Below are 24178 nucleotides of genomic sequence, written 5' to 3' on the forward strand. Positions count from 1 at the left end.
ACCTACTTCTGTTATGGGCCCATTACACTGGGCTGCAATTATTTATGTTTTGGGTTCCATATCTTTTACCATCCCCAATCCAACTCCAAGAGACTATGGACTAAGAGTATAATGATGCCTGACTAATCTTTGTGTGCCCAGCACAGAATCTAGCATATAAATGACAGATGGATTAATAAATTCAATTAATAAAATAAACAAATTCAATAATTGATTATAAAACAACATTTTTGAACAATGTTACCTGAGACAAGATCAATTTCTCTGTTCCATTTTTATCCTGGACAATTAACCTTGTGTAGTTTTTCTACTCATTCAACAAATATTTAATTAGGCACAAGAAGTACAATGTTGAGCAAAACAGAAAGTTCCTGTGGGTTAGAGAGATGTTAAATAAATAATCACAAATGTCTATTCATCACAATTTTCAAGTGTGCACCAGAGGATAAGCACAGGATGCTGTGGTCACCCAAAGTTCGCTCTGAGTTCACTGATTGGCCTGGCAACCCTGTCCCATCAATGCTTCATTTTGGTCACAGTGGCCCCAGCAGAGATGGGACTGTCAGCTCAAATGCGGAAAACAGATGATTTGTCTCATTTCCCAAGAGGAATGAAGCAGAATCAGGATTTGCTGTGCCTTTGGGTTGTTTAACATAATCTCCCTCAAATTATCACCTCCCCTCCCATGGGAACTGCTGAAGATGCCAATTTCATACCGATTCCGGATGTAAAGTCCATTCTGTCTGACCTCATTGATTCCTGAGGGAAATGTTAAGACCCATGAAATATGTGGAGCTCATAAATCAACTTTGGCTGAGTTTCTATAAATGGTTTAGTTTGAAGGAAAGTCAGATGGTACTGACAAGTCCCCAGCGCACCAGCGTTCTCCTGTGGCCATCCCCCAACATTCGCTGGCGGCCAGAGGTGGGGTGCAGCACTGGCTGTCCCCATTTCCCCTCTGGCCCGGTTCCAACAAACTGGCGGGGAAGAGGAGGTCGGCCCTGACATCTGGCCTGATGTCTGAGGCCCTCTGGAGGGAAGGACCTCTGAGTGTCCTTTCCCGGCCAACCCCCAAGGAGATGGCCTGAGATCCCTTCCTCGAGCCTGCACCTCTGTCTCCAAAACATCCAGGAGCCTCAGGACAGTTGTTGGGCTCCAGAGGATGCTAATGACATAGAATTCAAGTGAATGGTACCCCCTGGAGTTGTACAAGGAGTTGCCCTTGCTGGTGGTGGATCTTGGCCACCACCCCCTCTTGTGACAAGGAAATGAAGCCCTGGCTTCAAGGTATGAGGGGCCTAGCCTACCACTGAGTTTCTCCTTTACATATTCTAAAGGGAAAAGAGCAGTAGAGACAGGTCTCTTTGCAAATTAATCTGGCCAGGCATCTTTTCCCATCTGTCCCTCTTCAGAGACAAAAGTTCAGTTCAGCACTTACAGAGCACCAGTGGTAGCAAGCCTCAGGCTAGGTACAGGGCATACGTGGTGACCACGGCCCTGGCTTGCAGGGCGCTCAAGTTACATGGAGATGCTTGGGCATCTGGCCCTCTGAGTACCCAGCACAGTGCCTTGGCACGGGGGTGCACTTTGAGAGAATGAGTGAGAGACTAAGCTAGGAAGAGAGTGCAAACCACCCTCTCACTTGCATGGGGTTGACAATGCCCACACTCAACTTCCTTCTCTTCATTCACTCATTCATTCATTCACTCTTCATGCTTCCCACAATCACTTATTGAAAACTCATTCGGCCAATCCCTTGAATATACAGTAGTCACAGGTCCAGTGTCTGCCACCTCCCGTGCACACTGCTCACTCCCTCAACCCCGGACACCCACACCCTCCTTATAAAGAGGAGAACGAGTAGACCCCTGTGCCCCCTCTGTATGAGGGTTTAGGGGCTGTGGGGAAGCCCCCTCTGTGCCTCCAAGCACGAGACGCAGGGCTGGCCTGCTGAGAGGCTTGTCTGACTCATAGGTTCTCTGTTGAAGGGTTGGCCCCGTCTAGCAGCTTCCCCGGTCACAGCCTGCTGGGCCAGGGAACAACGTCTGGCACAGTGTCTGGAATCTGCCTTTCTGTCAGTCTATGTATCCGTGTGTCTAGAGAGGCTGGCAACCAAAGGGAGGGGGGAACAAATGAACCCATGTCTCTCCTTGGCACTCCCAGAGGCTAAGTGAGCCCCAGAGAAAAGCTCAAAAGTAGCTTGCCTGTTTTGAGCGGAGTCAGAGTGGAGAAAGGGGAAAAGTATCAGCAAACAGTCACAAATTTGATAGGAAGTTCTGCTCCTTCTGACCTACTCCCCCGACAACAATTCTCCCTCCTAAAACCTGTCCACCTGGGATAAGCTGCCGACAAGCACCTATCTCATGTCTGACCCTGTGACAAGGCATGGATTGCTGCCCCAACTATATAAAGAGTTTACAGGTATTGGGGTGGGGGGGTGGGGAGTGGACGTGATTGTAGCAATTTTCTAGGGAGTGCAAACTGACCACCAGACACTCAATATATCCTCTGCTAAGCCTCAAAACAATCCTTCAAGCCATGTATGATTATCCCATCTTATAGATAGGGAACCCAAAGGGTTTAAAGCTCTGAGTTACTCAGCTGTTCAGGGTTGGCGTCACAACCTAAGTAGGTCTGAATTGAAAGCCCAGGCTCCACAGCATCACATTATCCCCCACTTTTCCCAAGCATATGAGCCATTCATTCCAGGTTTTTGAGAAATTCAAGACACTCTCCCTCCCTTTTCTTTTCCTGACTCCAGCTTTTATAACTTGGTCTTATCAGATGAAGTTTAGATGAGGCTCTTTTTGGCAATATCTAATATAATTCCTAATTCATTGTTTTACTTCAGGTTTTATTGTACTCAGGCACACACTCAAAAACCTAGTGCCTTGCATTCATATGATATTTTGTAGTTACTTCATTTCATCTAATCATTTGTGACAGCACAAACAGCTCCCAAATCACTCTGTTTCTTGAAATACAGCTGGGGTGTATTTAACAGATGCCCTGCTGAAACCATCATACCCAAGCATATAAGAGGCATGGAGAACATTTATAAAAGTTGACCAATTTATGTGCAAGACCTGTATGAATGATTCTGTTCTAGAGCTAGCCAGTAGTGCATTTAATGCATGCATATCAAAGAGATGTTTGAAAGAAATCTATAATTGGTCTTTACAATGAAAGAGAAGCTACAATCACCTCCCTCCATTTCAACATACTTAGAACCGGTAGACTTGTTTAAGAAGTTCCAGAGCATGCACTTACCACTAATTTAAAACATATACGGCTAAATGCACTGCTCAACCCTGGCCTTCAAGGCTGTTTGCAACACGGCAGGTAATTGTGACCCCCCCCCCCACCCTCTAGCAGTTACTCCCCAGAGACCTGGTAATGTATCCACCTTTGCCAGAACTATCAGAAGCAGAGCTGAATGATCACGCTGTTAAAAAATCCATATTTCATCCATCCTCTGGCAATACCACTTGCTTTTCACACACAACAGGCTAATTCCAGAGTGGAATGTAATTAAGAGAAACATGGCCAGACCAAGGAACATAAGGCTAGAGCCAAGAAAAACTTGTAGGTCATTGAGAAAACTGCCAACCTAGGCACCAGGGAGATGGCCCCACCCGGCACTTGAGGGCACTTAGTGCACTGGACCGCAACACAGGCCAGTGCTGATTCCCAAAGCCAGCTACAGCTGTGGGTGGGAGGGGCTGTCTCTTAAATGGAGAATTGGCGAGGTCCCAACAGAAGACGTTACGGAACACATGAGCTGGCTGAAACACACACAAGTAGAAGGAAAGGCCACATCACCTGAGTATCCAGGTGAGAAAGAGTTAACAGAAAATCCAGGCCTCTTGGAACTGTCGGGACATAAAAATTATGTGCTCTAAAGATTGGGAAGAGTTAGAATGGTAGAACATTCTTGACTTGGTGGGTACGTGAAAAATCACCTGGTCCAGGGAATTTAAACCTTTCACGTGTATGCCATGGATGCTGTCTTGGGATAATATTTTTAAATGCATACGATAAAATTCATAGGATTATGAAGGAAACCAATTATCTTGAAAGACAGGTATCAAATTATTTTTTTAACTGCAACATAGTAATATATGTGCTGCATTATCAGGTACATTAAATAACAAGATTAGACAGCAGATCTATTATCTTCCATGATTTTGAAGTGACAAGCCTGAATGATATTTCAAAATTACTGCCATAATTGGAATGTAATGTGTAAATATCACTGAGACTCTCACAGGTACTGCTAATAGTCTTATGATTTGTGGCTTACATAATGGAAGATAATGCTAAATTTCACTTAGAAGTCAGTGGAAAATACAAAACATTTTTTTCTCATTCAAGTTCACTGGTCTCCTGAATTCTATCCACAGACTCCAGATTAAAATCCTTAAAAACTGCAATCCCTTCCTTTTGTAAATAATAAAACCTAGACCAGAGAGGCCAAATGTGCTGGTTTGAATCTGTTAGGTATGCCAGAAAAGCCTATGTTCTTTTAATCCAATCTTGTGGGGGCAGACTGATTGTTGGGTGGAAACTTTTGATTAGGTTGTTTTCATGGAGATGTGACCCTGCCTATTCAAAATGGGTCTTGATCTGTTTGCTGGAGTCCTTTAAGGGAGAGACATTTTGGAGAGAGCTCAGAGCTAAGAGAGAAAGAAAATGCTCCAGGAGAGGCCAGAAGGACCCACAGGAACTGAGAGAGCTATTTTGAAATCACCCAGGAGACAAAGGCAAGCAGACATGGCCATGTGCCTTCCCATGTGACAGAGAAACACTGGAGGCCATTGGCATTTCTGCAGTGAAGGTATCCTCTTATTGATGCCTTAGTTTGGACTTGTGTATGGCCTTAGAAATGCAACTCATAACTTTATAAACCCCCATTGAAAAAGCCAACCCATTTCTGGTGTATTGTATTCCAGCAGTTTTAGCAAACCAAAATAGATTTTGGTACCAGAAGTGGGGTGCTGATGAGTTTGCCAATACCAAACATGTTAGAACAGCTTTTTAAATGGATTAGGGCAAGATTCTGGAAGAATTGTGAGGAGTTTAATTGGAAAGGCATAGAATGCTTTGAAGAGACTGTTTATAGTAAAATATGAACAGAAAGGGATAAGTTGAGAATGAACTCTTGGGTATAAAGAAACCAGAAACTGAAAGTTTGGAAAATTCTGAGCTTTTGGAAAATGAGTCCCCAGCGAATAGTGCTCCATGTGAGGATTTAACCAAACATAGAAATAGTCATCCATTTCAGCATAAGCCAGGATTGGAAATGGACTTATTCAGAAAAGGTCTGTGGAAAGTCCTATTATCTGATGTTTTTTGACCCCTGTATGCTGCATGCCAAGCCAACAAATTTTTTGCAAGATCCGTATGAATAAAACCACTGCCAGAATGGACTAAAAGGGACAGAAAAGGGACCATGGAAGCCAAGAACTCTCCAGCCGGAAGAGACACCCACTCATGCATGTGGAGAGGGTGTGATTGCCCTGAGGCAGAGGGCAGGCCTTCTGCCTCAATATTCATGAAGAGTTTTTGGTGCCTCAGGCCTCAGAGAGGGTGGAATACATTCTGCAGGGATTTGGGAGAGCCTGGCCACCACCCCATTGTTCTGAAAGGGTTGATAATGTGCCCTGGAGATGACAGAGAGTCTGAGTGCTACCTAGATGGTTGAGAAGGGCAGGGTCAAATAAAAAGGTGGTCTCCCTTATGTTGCAACCCTCACCCCAGTGTTTGGAGAGAGCAGAGCCACTGCCTAAGCCCTTGGGGAGCGTGGGACTGCTATTCTCTCAAGCCCCCAAGATGAAATGTCATTCTATAAATGATTCTCAGACCTTAAAATCTAATGAAGTTTGCCCTGCAGATTTTCATTGCTGTTTGAGACCTTGACCTCTGTTTTCCCTCCAACTTCTCCATATGAAAATAGGGACATTTACCCTATGACTGTCCCCCTTTTTGTATATTGGAAGCAGATAACCTGTTCTGACTTTCACAAGTCCAGAGCCAAAGGAAAATTTTGCCTTAGAAATAGGCCATGCCTGTAGCTGATTTTGATAAGACTTAGCACTGTTTTTGACTTTGTATTATATTTTCATTGTTAGTAAAATGGTTTAAGGCTTTTGTGGTACTGTGATGGAGTGAATCTTTTTTGTATATGGAAAGAACATGTCTCTTAGGGGCCCAGAGGGTGGAATGTGCTGGTTCAAATCTGTTAAACATCCCAGAAAAGGCCTATGTTCTTTTAATCCAATCTTGTGGGGGCAGAGCTATTGTTGGGTGGGAACTTTTGATTAGGTTGCTTCCATGGAGATGTGACCCTGCCCATTAAAAGTGGGTCGTAATCTGCTTGCTGGAATCCTTTAAGGGAGAGACATTTTGGAGAGAGCTCAGAGCTGAGAGAGAAAGAAAATTCTCCAGGAGAAGGCAGAAGGACTCACAGAAGCTGAGAGGGCTATTTTGAAACCAACCCAGGAAAGAAAGGCCAGCAGACATCGCCATGTACCTTCCCATGTGTGACAGAGGCCCCCTGGACACCATCGGTTACAACTGTAGATCTGTAATCTGTACATGTGTAATAAATCCCCTATGAAAAAGCTAACCCATTTCTGGTATATTGCATTCTGGCAGCTTTAGCAAACCGAAACACTAAGTGACTCTGTTAATAAACAGTGAATCTGGGCTCTCATTCCAGTTCTACTGATATCCTTTCTGGTGCCTCTACCACGCTAGGATTCTGCCTCAATTTAAGCTTTAAATTTTTTTTCTTTTGGGTTTTTTTGTTCTTGTTTTTGTTTTTGAAAAAAAAAGTAAAATGTTCTAACAAATTCGGACAACATGGAAATTAGAAAAAAACATGGAAAGTAGTAAAAAATAGAGTTTACCTTTCTTTAAATGGTCTTGTCTAAGAACAGACAGAAGGATCACAACCTTCCTTACCAAAGTATGTTACCTGAACCAGCAGTACCAGCACGATCTGGGGCTTGTGAGAAATGAGAAACCTCAGTCCCTACCCCAGACCTCCAGAGACAGAATCTGTAATCCCCAGGTGATCCGTGCACACGTGGATGTTTAAGAACAGTTACTCTAGATGACTTCTAGAACCCCTTCTCTCCTGAGGTCTCTCCAGAAGCACAATCTTGGAGGCTGCTGCCCCATAGTGAAAAGTGGCAGAAATTCAACCTTCACCTCTCTGAAGAAAAAGCAGTAATAAATCTAATTCCCAGGGAAAGAATAAACATCAGAGTAACAGAATTAGTGTTTGGAGTAGGAGAATTTGCAATGGAATGATGAGATTCGAAACCAAGAAAGCAATGATCACAGCAACTAACTGTCAGGAAGCCCTTGCCAGAGCCAGGCTTCCTGCTAGCTAATCCAGATGTATTATTTAATTCACACAAATATCCTATCAAGATAGCTACTGTTATCCCTGTTTTACAGATGGAAAAACAGAGGCTCAGAGAAGTTCTTGCTCACTGTCCCAGTCAATGGGCAGCAAAGGCTTGAAACAAGATGGGAAAACCCGGGTTGGAGGATGCACACAGCAAGCTGGTGCTGTGGACCTTATCCTGAGGCCTCCTAAGCAAATCCCACATGGAGCCCCCACTCTCATCCCCTTCCTCCTCAGGCCTGCTCTGTCAGCAGTTGAGTAAAGAACCTCACAGCCTTGGCTTTATGCATTTTCCTCCTGGTCTCCTCCTGGGGACTTGGTTTCAAGTTACAGCCCAAGCCAGGGAGAAAAGCCAGCGGGAGCACAGGCCGCCTGCTAACCACAGACCTGCGACACTGGGGGCTGAGGCCTTAATGTGCTCTCCACCTTGTCTTACAGCTGGGAACAAATGCCTTCTTGGAACGACCTCCCACTGCTTTGCTTCACTATTCAAATGAACCCAGGCTTTGCTGGCATCTCTAAGCAGATTCTGGCTGAAATCACATAATGGGCTTGGCTGAGCAAAGTCATGCAAGGCGTGCAAGGTGGGTGTGTTCTGAGCTAGGATTTAAGTTATTTTGAAGGTCTTATAGAATTAGGTTTCCACACACTTTCAGACTTTACTAATCTTTCCATGAGTTATCATTTCAAAACTCTAGCAGCCTCCTTCACGACTCTTTCCCAATTGGCATTTGAGTGATACTCCCAGCAGACACTGGGAAAGGTATGTCCACATGTTATCTGTGACAGAGGCATTGTTATACCCATTTTACAGATGAGGAAACCAACTCTCAGGTCTTACAATGGGAAGTGGCTAAACCAACGTGAATGAAGGCCTGCCAGGATGACTTCCAGGCCCCAGCCCTCTCCACTCCAAGACACAGCCTTCTGCCTCTGCGTTCTCTTTGTCCCCAATCACAGAAACTTGCATGTAGCCTTGTGTTCCAGCTGCTTGTGTTCGTTTCTCATTTCCCATTCTTGACCACCCGTTCCAAGGAGCGTCCCACGGCTGGGTACAGACTCTCCATGTCCCCCAGTGCCTACACCAGAACTTGGCACTGAGGAAGTGCTCTGTAAACACCAGTAGAATCAACATTGGCTGGCTTTCAGGAAAAATATTTCGAGAGAAAGCCTCAGGCCACCAGCATCCATCTTCCCAAAAGAGCCATATGTGCGCTCTCTGCCGACTCTGACGTCCTGATCAATAAAAAAATCTCAGGCCAGAAGGAGAGAATAAAGGCATTTTTCAATTTGAAATTTGTAATTTCAGAAATGAACAGAAGAATCCCTGCTGTCCCTGGTGTAGCACCGCTCTAGTAAAGGGCTGCTTTCTCAGCCGCAAAACATTTCATGAACATTAGTTACTGGTGGAGTCCCTAAAGTTGCCATTGAGCCAACTTGGTTAGCAGAGACAGAACTTCAGAAGTCCCAAAGGGGAGGGACCTTCAGAAAAGAGTGGTATCACATTCAGGGGCCTTTCCCGCCATGGGCCTCAGGCCCTGATCTCAGGGGCAGCGCGCCCTGATAGGAAGGTTCCTGGACTGGAGTCCAAACCCCAGCGCCCCGACCCTCAGCCGAAGCTTACCCCACTCCCCTAGGCGTCGGCACCGACACTGCTCGCTCTGCACCGCCCTGTTCCTGGAGAGCCTGTTTGGCCAGCTCAGGAACTGTGATACATGTTTTGCCTTCTTTCTGGTCTTGCTCTGCTTGTGTCCTAGAGAGGTGAGACCCTCGCTCCCAGCAGTCCCTCCTTCCTCACCAGTCAACCATGTCTGTTTGTCTGTTGTCTGGTTCTCCTTCCTCAAGGAGCTGTCACCACATCACCACATCTCCCAAGGGCTGGGGATCCAGGTGATGCACTCTAACCCTGAGTTCCAGCCCCCTGTGGAGGTGGCCCTGGTGCAAAACACCCCCCAGCCAAGATGCCAGTTCTCTTTAATGATACAGAACTCAGCTGGCTCATGGGCCATAATTCTGGCGTCACTGTTCACTGTGTCTGCAAAAGTATCCCGTATGATCCAGATTTACATCTCAGGGTTTGTGGACACAAACCTGGGGCTAAACTTTGTTCCAAGAGAAGCAGGGTTTGGTTGCTTCCAAAGTGAACCAAACACAGAGGAGTCGAGAAAGAATTTCAGAGGCCCTAGGGCCTGGGCGCTGAGGGAGTTTCCTTGAAAGTGGATCCCATTAACCCAGGAAAAGTAAGACACAGTGAAATGGAATTTCCATATGCATCTTCAAGGCAGACTTTCTTATACTTCATTAGGAGGAGAAACCAGGACACGAAGAGGGGAAAAAATTAATCTGAGTCCAATCAAGTCTCTAGCTCTAACAACTACTTGTCTAGAGAAAAATAGAGGGGATGAAGGAATAGGTTAAATACCACCACAAGAAGGCAACAGCAAAATTCTAAATGTAAGGAATTTTAGAGGACAAACAACTCTGCTTCTTCAACAAGTAAATGGCAAAGAAAACAAAGAAGCTGTAAAGACAGTCAAGAGACTTTTCATCCAAATACAATGTGCAGACCTCATTTGGATCTGATTCAAACAAAGCAACTGAAAAAGACACTTATGAGACAATCAGTGAAATTTCAACACTGCCTGGATATTAAATGATGAAAAGGAATGACTTAACTTTTGTAGGTTTGATCATGATGCTGTGGTTATGATTTAAAGAAAAAAAAGAATCCTTCTCTCTCAGAGTGGCATTCTGAAGTATTCATAGACGAAATGATATTATGTCTGGGATTGGATTTAAATTAATCCACTGGGAGGAGGGTAAAAAAGAGCTGAGATTGGGCCTGTGCTAATAACTAGTGAAGCTGGGTGATGAGTATGTTCTCTCTGCTTTTGCCAGTGTTCACAATTTTACATAATAAAAATTCTGATTTTGAATTGAAAAAGAACAAGAGAAAGATGTAGTTTTAAAACCTGGCTCCAAGTACTGACTTACTGTGAGGCCACGAACAACAAACCCTGACCACACTGGGCCTCAGTTTCTTCATCCAGAGCCTGAATGGGTTCAGATTCTGGCTGGGCTCCTCACTAGCTGTGTGATACTGGGGCTGATTCTTAACCTCTCTGTGCCTCAATTGTCTCATCAGTACATTAGGAATAACAGTAATCCTACCACACAGGGTTGTTGTGACACGTTTGCTAACACTGATGCTTCGTTATTATTTTTTGGTTTGGAGGAGAAGACTCTCTTGGAGCTATCGCCTTCCTTTCCTGGACACCCAAGTTTTAGAAATGTCTCTCGTTTCTCCCTCACGTACACACCGCTCACTCAATGCTTCGTGCACAGGGTCACAGCTATGCTCACTCCAGGAAGCAGGGACATTCCCTTTCTCCAGGCAGTAACAACTTCAGGCTCACCTCTTTGTCTTTTCTCAACAATTTCCCCTTCTCATATCTTGCTCCCTTTTCTGCCACCTCTGTGCCTTTGCTTCCTTTTCTTCCTTTTTGCCTATTCCCAGGCTGCCCTGCTCCCATCTCTGCTCCTGGAAGGATCTGTGGGTAGAAAGAGACCCCCTCCCTCACAACTTCTCTTGCTCCCACCCCCCTGACGCCACGTCTTACAATGCCCAGAAGACGCTCTGCAAGGGCCCATTTGAAAGCCCTCTGTAAATCAGGAAACGGTGGGGTGGGGCGAAGGGAAGTTAGAAAGAACTCAAGACTTATGAATGCATAATACTGAACTTTTTGGAAATGGATGGGCCTGCTGCCAGTCCTCGCTAGGGTTCCTAGATTGTATTCTTCTTACAAAGGGGCCATTATGAGGTCCTGAATCTCCCATGTGACAGGTTCAGAGCCATAAACTGCATGATGTCACAGGGACCAGGGGTGGATAGGTTTCCCAGCCCCGTCCTCATTCTCAAGGGCACTGGAATCCTGGAAAAAGGTATGCAGGAGGGAGGGGAACGCTTCGCAGAGCCCCGTGCCAGTTTCCAGCTGTTCTGCAAAAGGCGCCTGTAGGACAGCCCAAGCTCCCCTCCCAAAAACCTGGAACACCTCAAAAGTGTGGTTACACCCCCCTCCTCACTTCATGATAGGCACGAGTGCAGGTTGGTCATTTGGCTTATCCAGCCCCTCAGGACATCCCTGGAAGAGCAGCCTCCTCATCCCTCACCTCTCATTCTTTGCATTTTCTTTTCTACCTAATGGGAGAGGTCATGGGGTAAAGTTAAGAAAATGCAGACCAGCCCTCAGGAGAGCTGGATCCCCATCCTACCTCGGTAATCACCTAGCTTGTCAGTGCTCGTGCTCTGCTCCCGTAAAAGGAAGAGGCTGGGGTTAAAGACTGTTAATGTCACTTCCAGCAACAATGGTCTAGTGTTCTGCTGCTTATTATAAGGAAGCATGCTACCATCTTCTCCATCAAAGCAAAGGCTGATTGGGTCCCATGCTCTTTCCCTTTGCATACTCATTTGCATTCAAGGTGGCATCAACCAGCCCTCTCTGCTTCCTATCTTCTGACTCTTGTCTCTGTCTCTGTCTCTCTCTCTCATTCACAAGTACACACACACACACACACACACACACACACACACTACCCCTTAACACTGGTAGGAATGGGGAAGTTTTGGCTCAGGTTTTGCATGATTTTCCCTTCTATCTCTGAAGGACATTTGTTTGCATATTATATGTTTGTATGTATTCAAATGGAAATGCTTACTCTTTGCATGAACACATAGAAGACATTATGAAACAACTAGCACAGTCTCTCGAACAGCTGGTTGTAACACAAGATTCCAGAGCCTTGAAAATGGGATCAATGAGAACCTCACAGGGTAGGCCCATGATCTCCCAAACTTTGAAGCAGTGGAAGAAAATATTACAACTTCAATTCATATTTATTTTCATCACATCCTTTTAAAATTCCTACTTCTCATAGATATATTTCACTCTCTTCGAGCTATACTAGTATATCATAGTATATGAATATAATTTTATATATAAATAATGGGATCCAAGCACAAAGAGATTTTTCAGATAGAGTGCATGATCAAAAATATTTAGAGGCCACCACTCTAGACCAACTCCCAAAGCCAGAAGCAGTTACAGGTTTTGGCTTGAACATTGCCCAAAGGAACCAGGAAGATCCAAAATCACTTTCCTCCAAGGCCACACTGGGCATGGGCCAACAGCAATTCTCTGGGGGCCTCATTGCATATGGTGTCTCCTTCCTCCCAGGGGCATACACTTGCTTGGAGTTCTCACAAGCAAGGTTCCTTGTGGCCAGAAGATCATCTGTTTCTAACCCAAGGAACCCACTTTCTTTCCAGAACACTTGGCCTTGACCATCACACCTTCTTCAAGCTTGTCTATTGCAGAAGAATACATTCCATTCAAGGGTAGGAAGTATTGAAGAGAGAGCTCTGGCCCTTTCTAGATCTTCTCTCTGGGATTTACTTATTAAGTTTGACCAGAATTGTGTATTATTTAATTGAGAAAATATGTAGATGAATGGAAATAAAATATTAAAAAAGATGGTTCTCTAGAGAACTGTGAATGAGACAACAAATTAAACTTCCTGAGTTTAGGGAGTTTAATCTGGAAGAGACCCACAGATACAGAATCTTAAAAGTGAAATAACTACATAGAAAGTTGGGCACTGTTTCAGTGGTGAACTGAATGGCAGCTAACAACCCATTTGGGGTACGCATGCAGGATTCAGGCAATGCCTTCACAAAGCACGAACGCGAGGAAGCCTAAGAGGCTGGGCTACTCACCCACACACTGGTTGCCTTCATCCATTTGGTATCCAAAGCGGCAAATGAGAGGTCTCGAAATCGTGGGATAGTTTGCAGCTGCAACTGGTGGGGCAACTGCTGGGTACGGACCTGAGTAGGCTGTTGAATAGGTGTTTGAATAGGGCCCTCGATACACAGGGTTTGTTCGAGGGATGCATAAATACCCGCCATTTTGGTTCACACACATCATGTCACCTCGGCAGGCCTCAGGGATAGTCCGGCATTCATCTATATCTAGAAGAGCCACAGAAAAGAGCAAGCATTAGTGTCCTCTTAGCCATGGTGTGCGTATTTAAGCAGAGCTTTGTACCAAAGCAGCAGGATGGACCCCAGAACATTCTTCACCAGCACTTGCTCCCAGCCATCAAGGGCAGTCCGTGGCTGATGGCAGGCAGGTACTCCTAAATATTGGCTGAATTGAATCAAATGGACCAGTGTCACTCAAACATCAGCCATTCAAATACCACCATCACAATTTTGGCCATATCCAGAAGAACCTGTACTATTATCTACTTAATACCTTTCTTTAAATCAACTCACCTTTGAAACCCAAGTAAATGTATTTTTCTAAATTTTCCATGAAAGTGAAAAACACTAATAATTAGTATATATAGAAGGCAATGCTAAAAACAAATACTTAATTATTCAAATAAAGAGTGTTTATCTGTGATGTACCATCTAAAGACATTTCAGGTAGCTTCATGTGTAGAAACTGTACTCTGGAAACACTGGGATGGAACTAAGAATTGTTCCCACTTCTACTCCTAATAATGGCTGGACAGGGGAGAGAGAGTCCCTTGCATCAAGAGATAGACAAGGGTTGGCTGAGAGCTAATTGCTTATTAAGAAAGCAAAGACCTACTTTAAAGTCAGCTCTCGGCATGCCAGCAAACAGGGCCTGTTTCCAGCCAAGCAGGTCTCTTGTTGTGCCTAAAGGCGGGGAAAGAGTCCTCCAGAATAGATCAGCCTTGTTAGTGGTTGGCAGGAGAGGCCTGGAGTCTGAGTCCATACACTGGGTCCTCCCATCAGCCTTGGGGTCTGCAACGTGTGGGACTGGGTGTGGGCAGGGAATCCCTGAACCCTGACAGCCCACCCCAGACATGTCATCTGACAAACTTGCACCAACTCTCACCTTAGGGAAGGGAAAAGCTGCTGTTCAGAATGCCACAGCCCGGTGTGAAGCCTGAAATCATCATGAAAGCTGGTGGGCCAGGAAAGAATATTGCTGTACCACTCTGCATCCCTCTGCTCATCCTCCCTTCCCCCTGCCTTTTACTTTAAGTCCAAAGCGCAAGCCCACATTTTGGGGGGCAGAGTTTTATTCTTTACCACTCATCACTCTTTAGAATCTATCTCCTCTCTGGTTCTGATGTGATGTGGACTCAGGGAAGACAAATGATTTAGCCTACATAAAACATAATTAATATGTCAAATAAGAGCTAGTAGTGGAGGGAAGCAGAACTGCCTTGTTCTTTACATGTACCCTATGCTCCACCCACACCAAACTATCTATACTCTGAGTTTCCTTTCCAACTCTGGTCTTTGTTTATGCTATTCCTTCCAAGCAGAATGCCGTTTCTCAGCATGGGATGACCCACTCATCCTTCAATACCCAATTCAAAAGTGACCCCCACAAAGGCTTTCTTTAGTGATCCCAGACGTAAAGAATCACTCTCTGCCCCTCTTTTGTGAGGTCTACTGCTTTCACCTCCATTTAGCAATTACTTTATTCTACCCTGTCACAAAAGTTCACTATCTCTAGATCTATCTCTCCCACTAGGATGATGTAGAAAGCAAGAGAATGGTCCCCCCCGCCCCGCCCCGAAATGTCCATGGTCAAATCCCCAGAACCTGTGAGTATGTTACACCGCATGAAAATGGAAACTAGGGTTGCTAATCAGATAACCCTGAGAGATGGGAAGATTTAACTGGATTATCTGGGTGGGCCCAATATATTCACAAGAGTCTTTAAAAGTGGAAGGAGATACAGAAGGGTGAGTCAAAGAGGTGTGACAACAGAAAGAAGAGAGATTGAAAGCAGATGAGGGGCTCAGCCCACCATTGCTGGTTTTGAGGATGGAGGAAGAAGGCCACAAGACAAGAAATGAGGGCTGTCTTTAGAATCTGGGAACAGCCCTCAGCTGACAGCCAGCAAGGAAATGGGGACCAGTCCTACAACCATAAGAAACTGAATCCTGCCAACAACCTACCTGAGCAAGGAAACAGATTTTTCTCTAGTGCCTCGAGGAAAGAACACAGCCCTGCAAACACTTTGTTTTTAGCCTAGTTGTCATGACAGCAATAGGAAGCTACTCCAGATGGAAAGCTCCTTGAAGATAGGGCTCCATTCTTATTCATCTTTGCTCCCTCACACTGCTTAGCCCAGTGCTAGACACAAAAGGAAATGACCAATTAAAGGGTGTCATTGACTTCAATCATTCCAAGGCTCTGTTTATTTCTATGGACAAGGTTAATAAATAATTGATGGTATTGAACACAAGCTGAGAAAATAATGGACCTGTAATTGAGCAATCTCAGCACCCCCTGCCCCAGGGAAGGATTTGCCATGGCCTCATACCTAAGCATTGTCCTGATGGACGATCCAGGTCAAAACCATTCGTGCACTGTTGCTGCAGGAAAGGGAGAAAAGAAGAGAGGTAAGGTCATTATTTATAATACCAAGGCCTTATATGACAGCCCTACTTGTTTACTGTTTGTGTATTTTTTCACTATCTTATGATACTTAGCATTACATCTTCAGCTCCTTAACCCCCGGCCCCAGCCCTGGCCATTGCTATACAGTCTTCATAGCCCTCATTTTTAGCAGATGGCTTATAGGGCAATAATAATCATATTTGATCTGCCTGGTATGGCATGTCCCAGGTTCAGCCCCTTTCTAGGAATGAATCAGACTGTTTTCAAGGGAAATGACTCTTGTTATTTGGATACTATGTAATTTCATCTTCTCTTAGTTCAGCATGTCTTCTTTGTCCCTAAGAAATCCTCTGACTCAGAAGTCTGTACATAAGATAAAAAGCTACATGGCAAATGCAGTCAGCTTTCAAAGAAAAGCAGAATAAGGGAAATTCCTCAATTTCAAACTCAGCAAGACAATTACACAAAAGTGCTTCCAGAACTAGATAGATCTTGCCGATCCTAGAGGGTTGTAGACTCCCCATATAATTTGAATCACCACCTTATGCACTTAAAAAAAAAAATGTCTTGGGGGAGGGCAACAAGTGGGATCTTTGAGGGAAACCTGAACCCCGATATTTGACAGGAATAAGACAGAGGGTGTTTCTGACTGTGAGAAGCTTCTGCCCCGGCCTCATCACTTGGCATAGTCTGACCCCTGCCCTCCCTAGAACAGCAGAGGGGTTCACCTTTCCTGAGCTGTGGGGTTGATATTAGTTTGAGTTTGGGGGTGATTTGGGGACTGTGAAGTCAGCCTTCACTACTGGAAGTGGGTCCAGGCATTCCAGGGCCTTGAGGCAAAGGACCAGAAGAGATGGGCCAGAAGGCAGGGCAGTAGAGCTCAGGAGGCCAAGAAACCTAGTTTCCAGCCCTGGCTCTGCAGCTTAGTGCTGGCATGGTTTCAAATACACTGGACTGTCTAGCTTCAAATTCTCATTCCGGAACTTACTGGCTGCAACTTCTTTCTAGACCTTAGTTTTCTTGTCTGTAAAATAGGGATAACAGTATTCACTTCTTGGGTGGTTTAACAATTAAATGTATTAACATATGTAAGGGGCCTAAAATTCACTAAACAGAATCCATTTAACCACTGCCCTTCCTGGGCTTAGAATTCTCCATCTGTTCAACACAGAGATTAGAAGACTCCAAAGTCCCTCCAAGGTCTGGAATTCTTTGTTACAGTTCCCAAGAGCCTTTCTATCCCCAAAGGACCTATTATATTTCAAAATGCTTAAATGAAGAGAACATACATTCCCTTATCTTCTCGCCGCCCCTCAACCCTACTCTTTTCTTTCCTTCCCACGCACAAGACACAGAGAGACTGCCCTGATCCTTCAGGAAGAATCTGCCCACACTTCTCAGGGGCTGACATGCATAAATCCGTCTCTCCCATGGCTTTATCCCACAGGATGCTGTGGGATACTCCTAGACTCTTGCTCTGAGCCTCCTCTCAGCTGCCCCTCTTCCCACTCAGCGCAGGGTTTCCAGCCAGAGCTGGCCCCTCACAGGTTTGGAGCTGACTCATCCCAATCCTGTGCGGTGGTGTGTCTGAGCATGCCCCACTCCCCCACCCCCACCCCGCCTCCCAGTGAGGATGTGCTGGTGCAGAGACAGGCCCACCACCAAGGGGGCGACGGGTGGGCACTGCAAGGGCACAATCACCCAGAAACACAAAGCACACGGCAGGTGAGCTCACTGCCCTCCCGTGTGGGACATGACTCCCAGGGGTTTAAATCTCCCTGGCAACGTGGGACAGGAGTCCTGGGATGTGCCAGGGCCCAGCATCATGGGGTTGAGAAAGACTTCTTGACCAAAAGGGGGAAGAGAGAAACAAGGCAAAAGAAAGTGTCAGTGGCTGAGAGATTTCAAACAGAGCTGAGAGGTTATTCTGGAGGTTATTCTTATGCATTATATAGATATCCCTTTTTAGTTTATGGTATATTGGAGTAACTGGAAGAAAGTACCTGAAATTGTTGAGCTGTGTACCAGTAGCCTTGATATTTTAAGATGAATGCATTATGATATAGCTTTTACAATGTGACCATGTAATTGTGAAAACCTTGTGCCTGATGCTCCTTTTATCCAGGGTATGGACAGATAAGTAAAAAATTATGGATAAAATAAATAAATAAGTAATGGGGGGGATAAAGGGTAAAATGAATTGGGTAGATTGAAATATTGGTGGTCAATGACAGGGAGTATCGGATGCATGAGTTTTTTCTTTTTATTTCTTTTTCTGGAGTGATGCAAATATTCTCAAAATAATCATGGTGATGAATACACAACTATGTGATGATGCTGTGAGCCACTGATCGTACACCATGTATGGACTGTATGTGTGTGAAGACTTGTTAATAAAAAAAATTAGAAAAAAAAAAAGAGAGAGAAACACACAGCACATTCTATTTAAAAAATTTCAAGATAAAGAAGCATCCATATCGCAAAGCTTTTTGGAAGAGTGATTCTTTCACTGGGTCTTAACCAGATAAATGGATATAGGTAACACTACCGAAAGTTTAGAAATTGCAGCGTCTTTCAGAATTTTTAAATTAAATTGTAAACTAAGAAAAAAAAAAGGTAAATCAAGATGCCCTGAGAGATACAAAGAAAATAGCAAAATCTGATGAAAGGAGCCCTGGCTTGGGAGTCAGGAGCCGGGTCCCAGCCCTGCTACTTACAAACTGCCTTGCCTGGGTTCAGTCCCTCAACCTCTCTGGGCCACAGCTTCGATCTCTAAAGCACAAAGGGCTCTGGGACTCAGATTAGATCAAATATAAGGCCCCCCCTTCCACCGTCACAGTCTTAGATTTCCAAACTGTAAGACTGGGCTCTCTTGTCCTGGCTTTTAGCATGCTTCTAGATAACATAAAAAAAAAATTGGTATCTCACCTGTGCCTTCCCGGGACTTGGAAGACAGAGAGCCAGAATGGTCACAGTGAGTATCCTGTGGAGGGTGAGAAGTCACACGTAAATGTCCAAGATCCAGCCACATCTGGGGGAATGGGCCCCAGTTCACCCATGTGCCTGTAACTTCACCATAAACTGGTACACGTGGGAGGCTAAGGGTGGCCTACCCCCAGCTGCCCCAACCACTCCTTTGCTTGTCTCCCCCATGGGGATATTGTGTTAGGTTAGATGGCACTTTTTTAACCAGGTGTTTGCCGCTTTAAAAAAAAAAAGTTTAGAACCCACCACAGGGATATTAACAATATATTTACCGGTTGCTTGGTCTTTATGCCTTACGCTAGGCCATTTGCATGGGTTTTGAACATCCTCATTTTGAAATGATTACCGAGTAAACGAGCCTGCCATGCCCTCAAATGATGAAAGACAGAAGGCATTTTGCATTCCCGAAGAAAGATATTATAGCAAAATTATTTACTCAGAGCATACACTAAGTCTGAGGCCCACACACACATAAAAATCCCTTCAACAGATGGGTTTGGAGCACTCCATCCTCCCTGATGGGCTCTGCAAGCCCAGGCCATAAGAACTCCAGCAGATCCTGAGAGAGGAGAGGACATTGGGGAAGCTGGACAGCCCAAAGAAAAATAAAACCCATGGGAAAACTCAGAACAAGGAATCAAGAAACCTCTAGTCAGGGCAGCTTTGCAATTCATAAGCCCGAAACCTCTCTGAGCCTACAATTCCTACCCTTCATCTCTCACAAGCTCTTAGCCAATAAAAGCACGGTCTCAGATGGGATTTTAAAATGCAGAATCTACACAAAGCTAGAGCATTATTCAGTGCTATTGTTTAATTCAATAGCTGTTTATCTGAGCAACTACTACTTGCAGGCTTTGGAGGCACAAGAGGTATAAAGCAAGACCCGATCACTACCCTCAAGAGCTGACAGGGAGCCACGTAAATCAATAATGTCACTACACCTTGGTAAGGGCACTGATAGAAGTACCCATTGGGTGCTACAAGGGTGAGTGAGATTGTGGGGAGAGATGAAAAAGTCATGGAAGGCTTCCTGGAGAAGGTAGACTTCAAGGACTCTTTAATAGGGCAGTGGACCTGGAGATAAACGTTTCAGGTCAGCTAAGCCTGTGACTGGTTTCAGTGGCCAGTTACTGCCAACGAGTAAGTCCACTTCATAATACCTCCCTTGAAAGAGTCTTCAAGATAGATTCCAAATCACACTCACATCCATGACACATGGCTCGTCTGAGTCAGCCACTGAGTACTTGGCAAACCCCAGAATTAAGGTAATCTGCTCAACATCCAGAGGGAATGGAGACAAGATGTGATGCCAGGAAATGCAAAGCCCACTTCCTTCACGTCCCCAAATCAAAGAATAAAGACCCTGACAGCCCACAAGCTTTCGTTTAATCTAAGTGCCGATATGAGCCAGGTTCTAGAAGGCTGGAGACAGCTCTGACCTTATAAAGTGCAGAGCCAAATCCCGGGGCTTTTTGATATTTGCAACAGCCAGATTTATATCTGGAAGGAATGAAAGAACAATAACAAATTTATTTTCCAGCTTGTATATTATGAATTTCAATGTTTTCCTGTTTCTTCACATGAAGTTTCCTTTCAGTTGGTTATAAAACCCTGTCTCGTTTATGTTGGAGACAGAACAGACTGACTGAAAGCCGTGGACTTCCAGAGCTAGTGGAAAAGTTGTGCTAACCCCATTTCTCCCCTTTTCCCCCAAACCCCCCAGACTAGTGGGCAGCTCGGGATGGGTCTCCTCTGAGAGGTCCAACCTCCTGGAAGAGCCACTACTGAGTCTCAGGGGCAAAAGAATTCTGGGCAAACAGAGAGGGCTTTCCTAAAATGAAATAATACCCAAGTACTGCTGCTTTCATGGGGTCACAAAGAGCTGCACCTTATCAAGAAAGAAGCTAGAAAACTCCCAAGATGGACCAACTAGATGGAGATTGAGAACTTTGGGGTGTTCATAACTGGTTTCAGGAACTTTCCAAAGCAAGTAGTTCTACCCATTTCCTACACCATCTTAAAGTATGAGGAGAGCCGGGAGAGACCAACAGAATCAGCGTTATCGTCAGAGAAGTGCTGTCCCCAATAATCCAGGGTGACATTATCACAACAGCTTAGTTTTCAGCATGCGCGCGCACACACACGCACACAGTTAATGTGTTTTAAGCACTTAAAAAGTTTTTAAGAGTTCAATAGATAAAGATGTCATCTAGATAAAGTTCTTCAAGGCTTAAGCATTATTTGACTGGAATCGTAATTTCCTTAGAGAACAGCAAAACGTTTGCTTGCATGGATTTCTGTCTGCAGTCCCCACTTCTCATTGGCTCGAAAATTCTGGGTCCCATGTCCTTTGTGGATCACACACAAACATAAGTCAAATCCAGCACCAGATGCTCAGCGAGCGGTTAGCTTGTCCAACAGCCGATGCATCAAAACAATTGCTAGTAATTGCTAATGAGCTAGTAATTAGTCTCCCTAATTTAAAATACATATAATTTTCTTTAAAAACAGCATATGACGATGCTGCCCTTTCCCAAAAGAAAGAGGAATAAAGCACTCGGATATTTGCAGATCTCTCTCAGATGCCGACTTCTGCAACTATTTTATATATAAAAAAAATACCCAGTCCCAAAAGAAGACTTCAAGATGGAAATTACAGAGGCCCAGCTTTTTATAATTAGCAATATCATTGCATCACTAGCTAATGCCTTTTCCAATATCCTGACCCAGCCTGAATCCCAGCCATAGCCATTTTCCTCCGATCAAGTTTTTCTTAAGGATTCCACACCCTGAAGGCCAAAGTCCCGATCGGAGAACCCACCTTTTTAATCCTGGCATGTCCAACGTGCGGGAGGTGAAGACGCAAAGGGCAAGTGAGAAAGAGCTCCCGGCGCGGTACCCTGGGAGGAGTTCCTGAAGCTCAGCCTCTCTCGGCTCTCGGGGCTCGTCGATATTTTTATTCCGGAGCGGATCAGCCAGTCGGGGAGAGGACAAGGGGTCCTCCGAGCCACTGGAGCGCCTACAGAGAAAGCACCTGGTTTTGCTTAGCCCTCTTCAGTAATTCAGCATTAAACCAATTGGAGGAGGAATGTTAAAAATGAACACTTCATTTTCTAAGTATGTTAAACAATGCAAATGGGGCCTCAGTCTGGACACAGCTGGTTCGGATTACAGCGCTCACCAACTGGCTAGACTCTTCACAACAATCTTGGGGCGTCTGCCAGGACCCAGTGCTCGGCGCTGGGAGGAGAAGCCTTTCCCGGGACGCCCCGAGCAGCCGCACTCGGGCTCGGAGCATCCCTAGTGGAGGCGATTGGCCGGCAAGTGCGGGGGGAGGGGGGGTGCTGGGAGGGCCCGTTGACCCTTTACTTTCCCAGGGCGCGCGGGGAGGGCGGGCGTCAGGACAGCAGCGCTTCGTGGCACCGGGACGGGACGCCTAGGGAAAGTTCCTAGCCTCGGGGAGAAGAGTAACTTGAATTCATGGCGCAAGCAGCCCCGGGACCAGAGACTGCTGATGGATTGGGAACCCAGAACCACTTCAGCCGAGGCTTGGGGTAAGCTGATAGGAGACTCCGGACCTTTCATAAGGGGTGGAGAGGAGGAAGAGGGCGGCGGAGGGAGCGGATCCTGAGGAAGACACCAGCTCCCGTGCGAGGCTGAGTCACCAGGGCACTCTCCTTTCCCTGCCCTCAGCCCCCTTACTGTCACTGGCCTTTTCCTGCTTTAATCAAAAAGTGTCCCTTGGCTTGAAAATGATTTTAGCCAGTAAGAAGATGATTTGAAAAGACAAAGGGAGGTCGGGGAAAAGCAGAAGGATGATTGAGACTCCGCTCTAGGTGGAGTCTCTACCTTCAATGTGTGGGGAGTTTCAAACTATGGTGCTTGTTTTTGTTTTTGTTTTTGCTTTGGCTTTGGAACCCTTTCATCTAATGAACTCTTAACAAAGACACTTTTCTATAGAGGACGGAAGTGACTAGGGGAAGCTCCTCCTCCACCTTTCACGCCCACCTTTACTTGGGACCCTCAAGTTTCACTTGGGCACCTACAGTTTGAAAAGCACATCATCATGTCCATTATCCCCACCACAAGTCTGTGCAGTAGGAGTCACTGTCTTCATTTTACTGCGTTCAGAGAGGGTAGGCATCTTCCTGATGGTCACACAGCTATTAAGTGATACAGTCGAAATTCCAAACTCTGCGCATTTCGTCTTCTCAAAGGGTATTTTCTTGTAAGGAATTGAAATCCTACACTAAAAACATATTACATTAAATGAGCATAGCAGAATGTGGACTGTTGTTGATGTTGAATGCCCACGATACTGTTCTGCTTGCTTCATATATTTGACATTTTCCACAATAAAATATTTTTTAAAAATACATTATATTTATTATGAGCCCATTGCTTATAATAGCAAAAGATGAGAAACAGCCTCACCATCCATCAGTAGGTCATGAAAAAGGGTTAAGGAAAATAAGGGACTTCCAAAAATGAACAACTGTGTAAACATTAAAAAGAAGCTAGACTCAAAAGAGTACGCGCTGGAGGTTTGCACTTACATAAAATTTAGAATCAGGTAGTGACTGGGAGGGCACACAAGGAGCCTTCAGTGTATTGGAAAAATTTGAATCATTAATCTGGGTGCTGGTTCTACAGGGGTATACACTTAAAATTTGTGAAGTCCCATATGTATGTTACACTCTATTTTTAAATAGATTGCAGCAGCTCTTTATTTCTGATATGGAAAGATTTGTGATTTATTTTGTAGGTCAATATTGGTACTTTCACATAGATCAACATGTAAAAAGTACTGTAAATTGTAGAACTGTGTCTGAAGCTTTCTCTCTGTGAAAAAATGCATATACACAAGCTCTTGCATATGTACAGAAAAGATCTCCTGAAAGATACACAAGAAACAGCATTGTGTGTCTCCCAGAAAGAAAGTTGGTAGGTAGCTGGGGAATTGATGTCAGAAAATTTGCTTTTGCTTTATCACTTTATATATTTTGATTTTGTACCACATGCATATATTATCTATTCAAAATATAGGATAAATTTAATTTCAAATTACATTATATTTACAGAGAGCTTTTTGCTGGAGTAGGAAGTTTTAAATTAGCCCATATTACCTTCCCTTTATGAATTCCTCCTTCCTGCAGGATCAGGAGGAAGAGGAGATTAGTATGCCTGTTTTCTAGATGAGTATATTAAGGACCTTGGAAGCAAAATTATCCAGGAACCATCCTGGACCAGAGATTGTCCAAGGAGGGAGAGCATAGGAGTTACAACAAAAGCCTTGAGTACTAGTCTTGGTTTTCCACTTACCAGTT

The 24178-nt window shown here is 44.8% G+C and overlaps 1 protein-coding gene across 1 annotated transcript in view; it reads right to left on the reverse strand.

The window, feature by feature from the left end:
- The window catches only part of FBLN5 (fibulin 5), a 78622-nt gene extending 56484 nt beyond the window's left edge, over positions 1–22138 (reverse strand). The window contains exons 1-5 of the mRNA XM_077123374.1: positions 22033–22138; positions 21673–21870; positions 18795–18849; positions 15790–15841; positions 13191–13445 (exon numbers count right to left, since the gene is read on the reverse strand). Coding sequence (XP_076979489.1) covers positions 13191–13445; positions 15790–15841; positions 18795–18849; positions 21673–21689 — 379 coding nt within the window. The 5' untranslated portion in view covers positions 21690–21870; positions 22033–22138. The remainder of the gene's footprint in view (positions 1–13190; positions 13446–15789; positions 15842–18794; positions 18850–21672; positions 21871–22032) is intronic.
- Positions 22139–24178: the final 2040 nt, after the last annotated feature.

The sequence above is a fragment of the Tamandua tetradactyla genome, chromosome 12, assembly GCF_023851605.1.
Source record: "Tamandua tetradactyla isolate mTamTet1 chromosome 12, mTamTet1.pri, whole genome shotgun sequence".
NCBI lineage: Eukaryota > Metazoa > Chordata > Mammalia > Pilosa > Myrmecophagidae > Tamandua > Tamandua tetradactyla.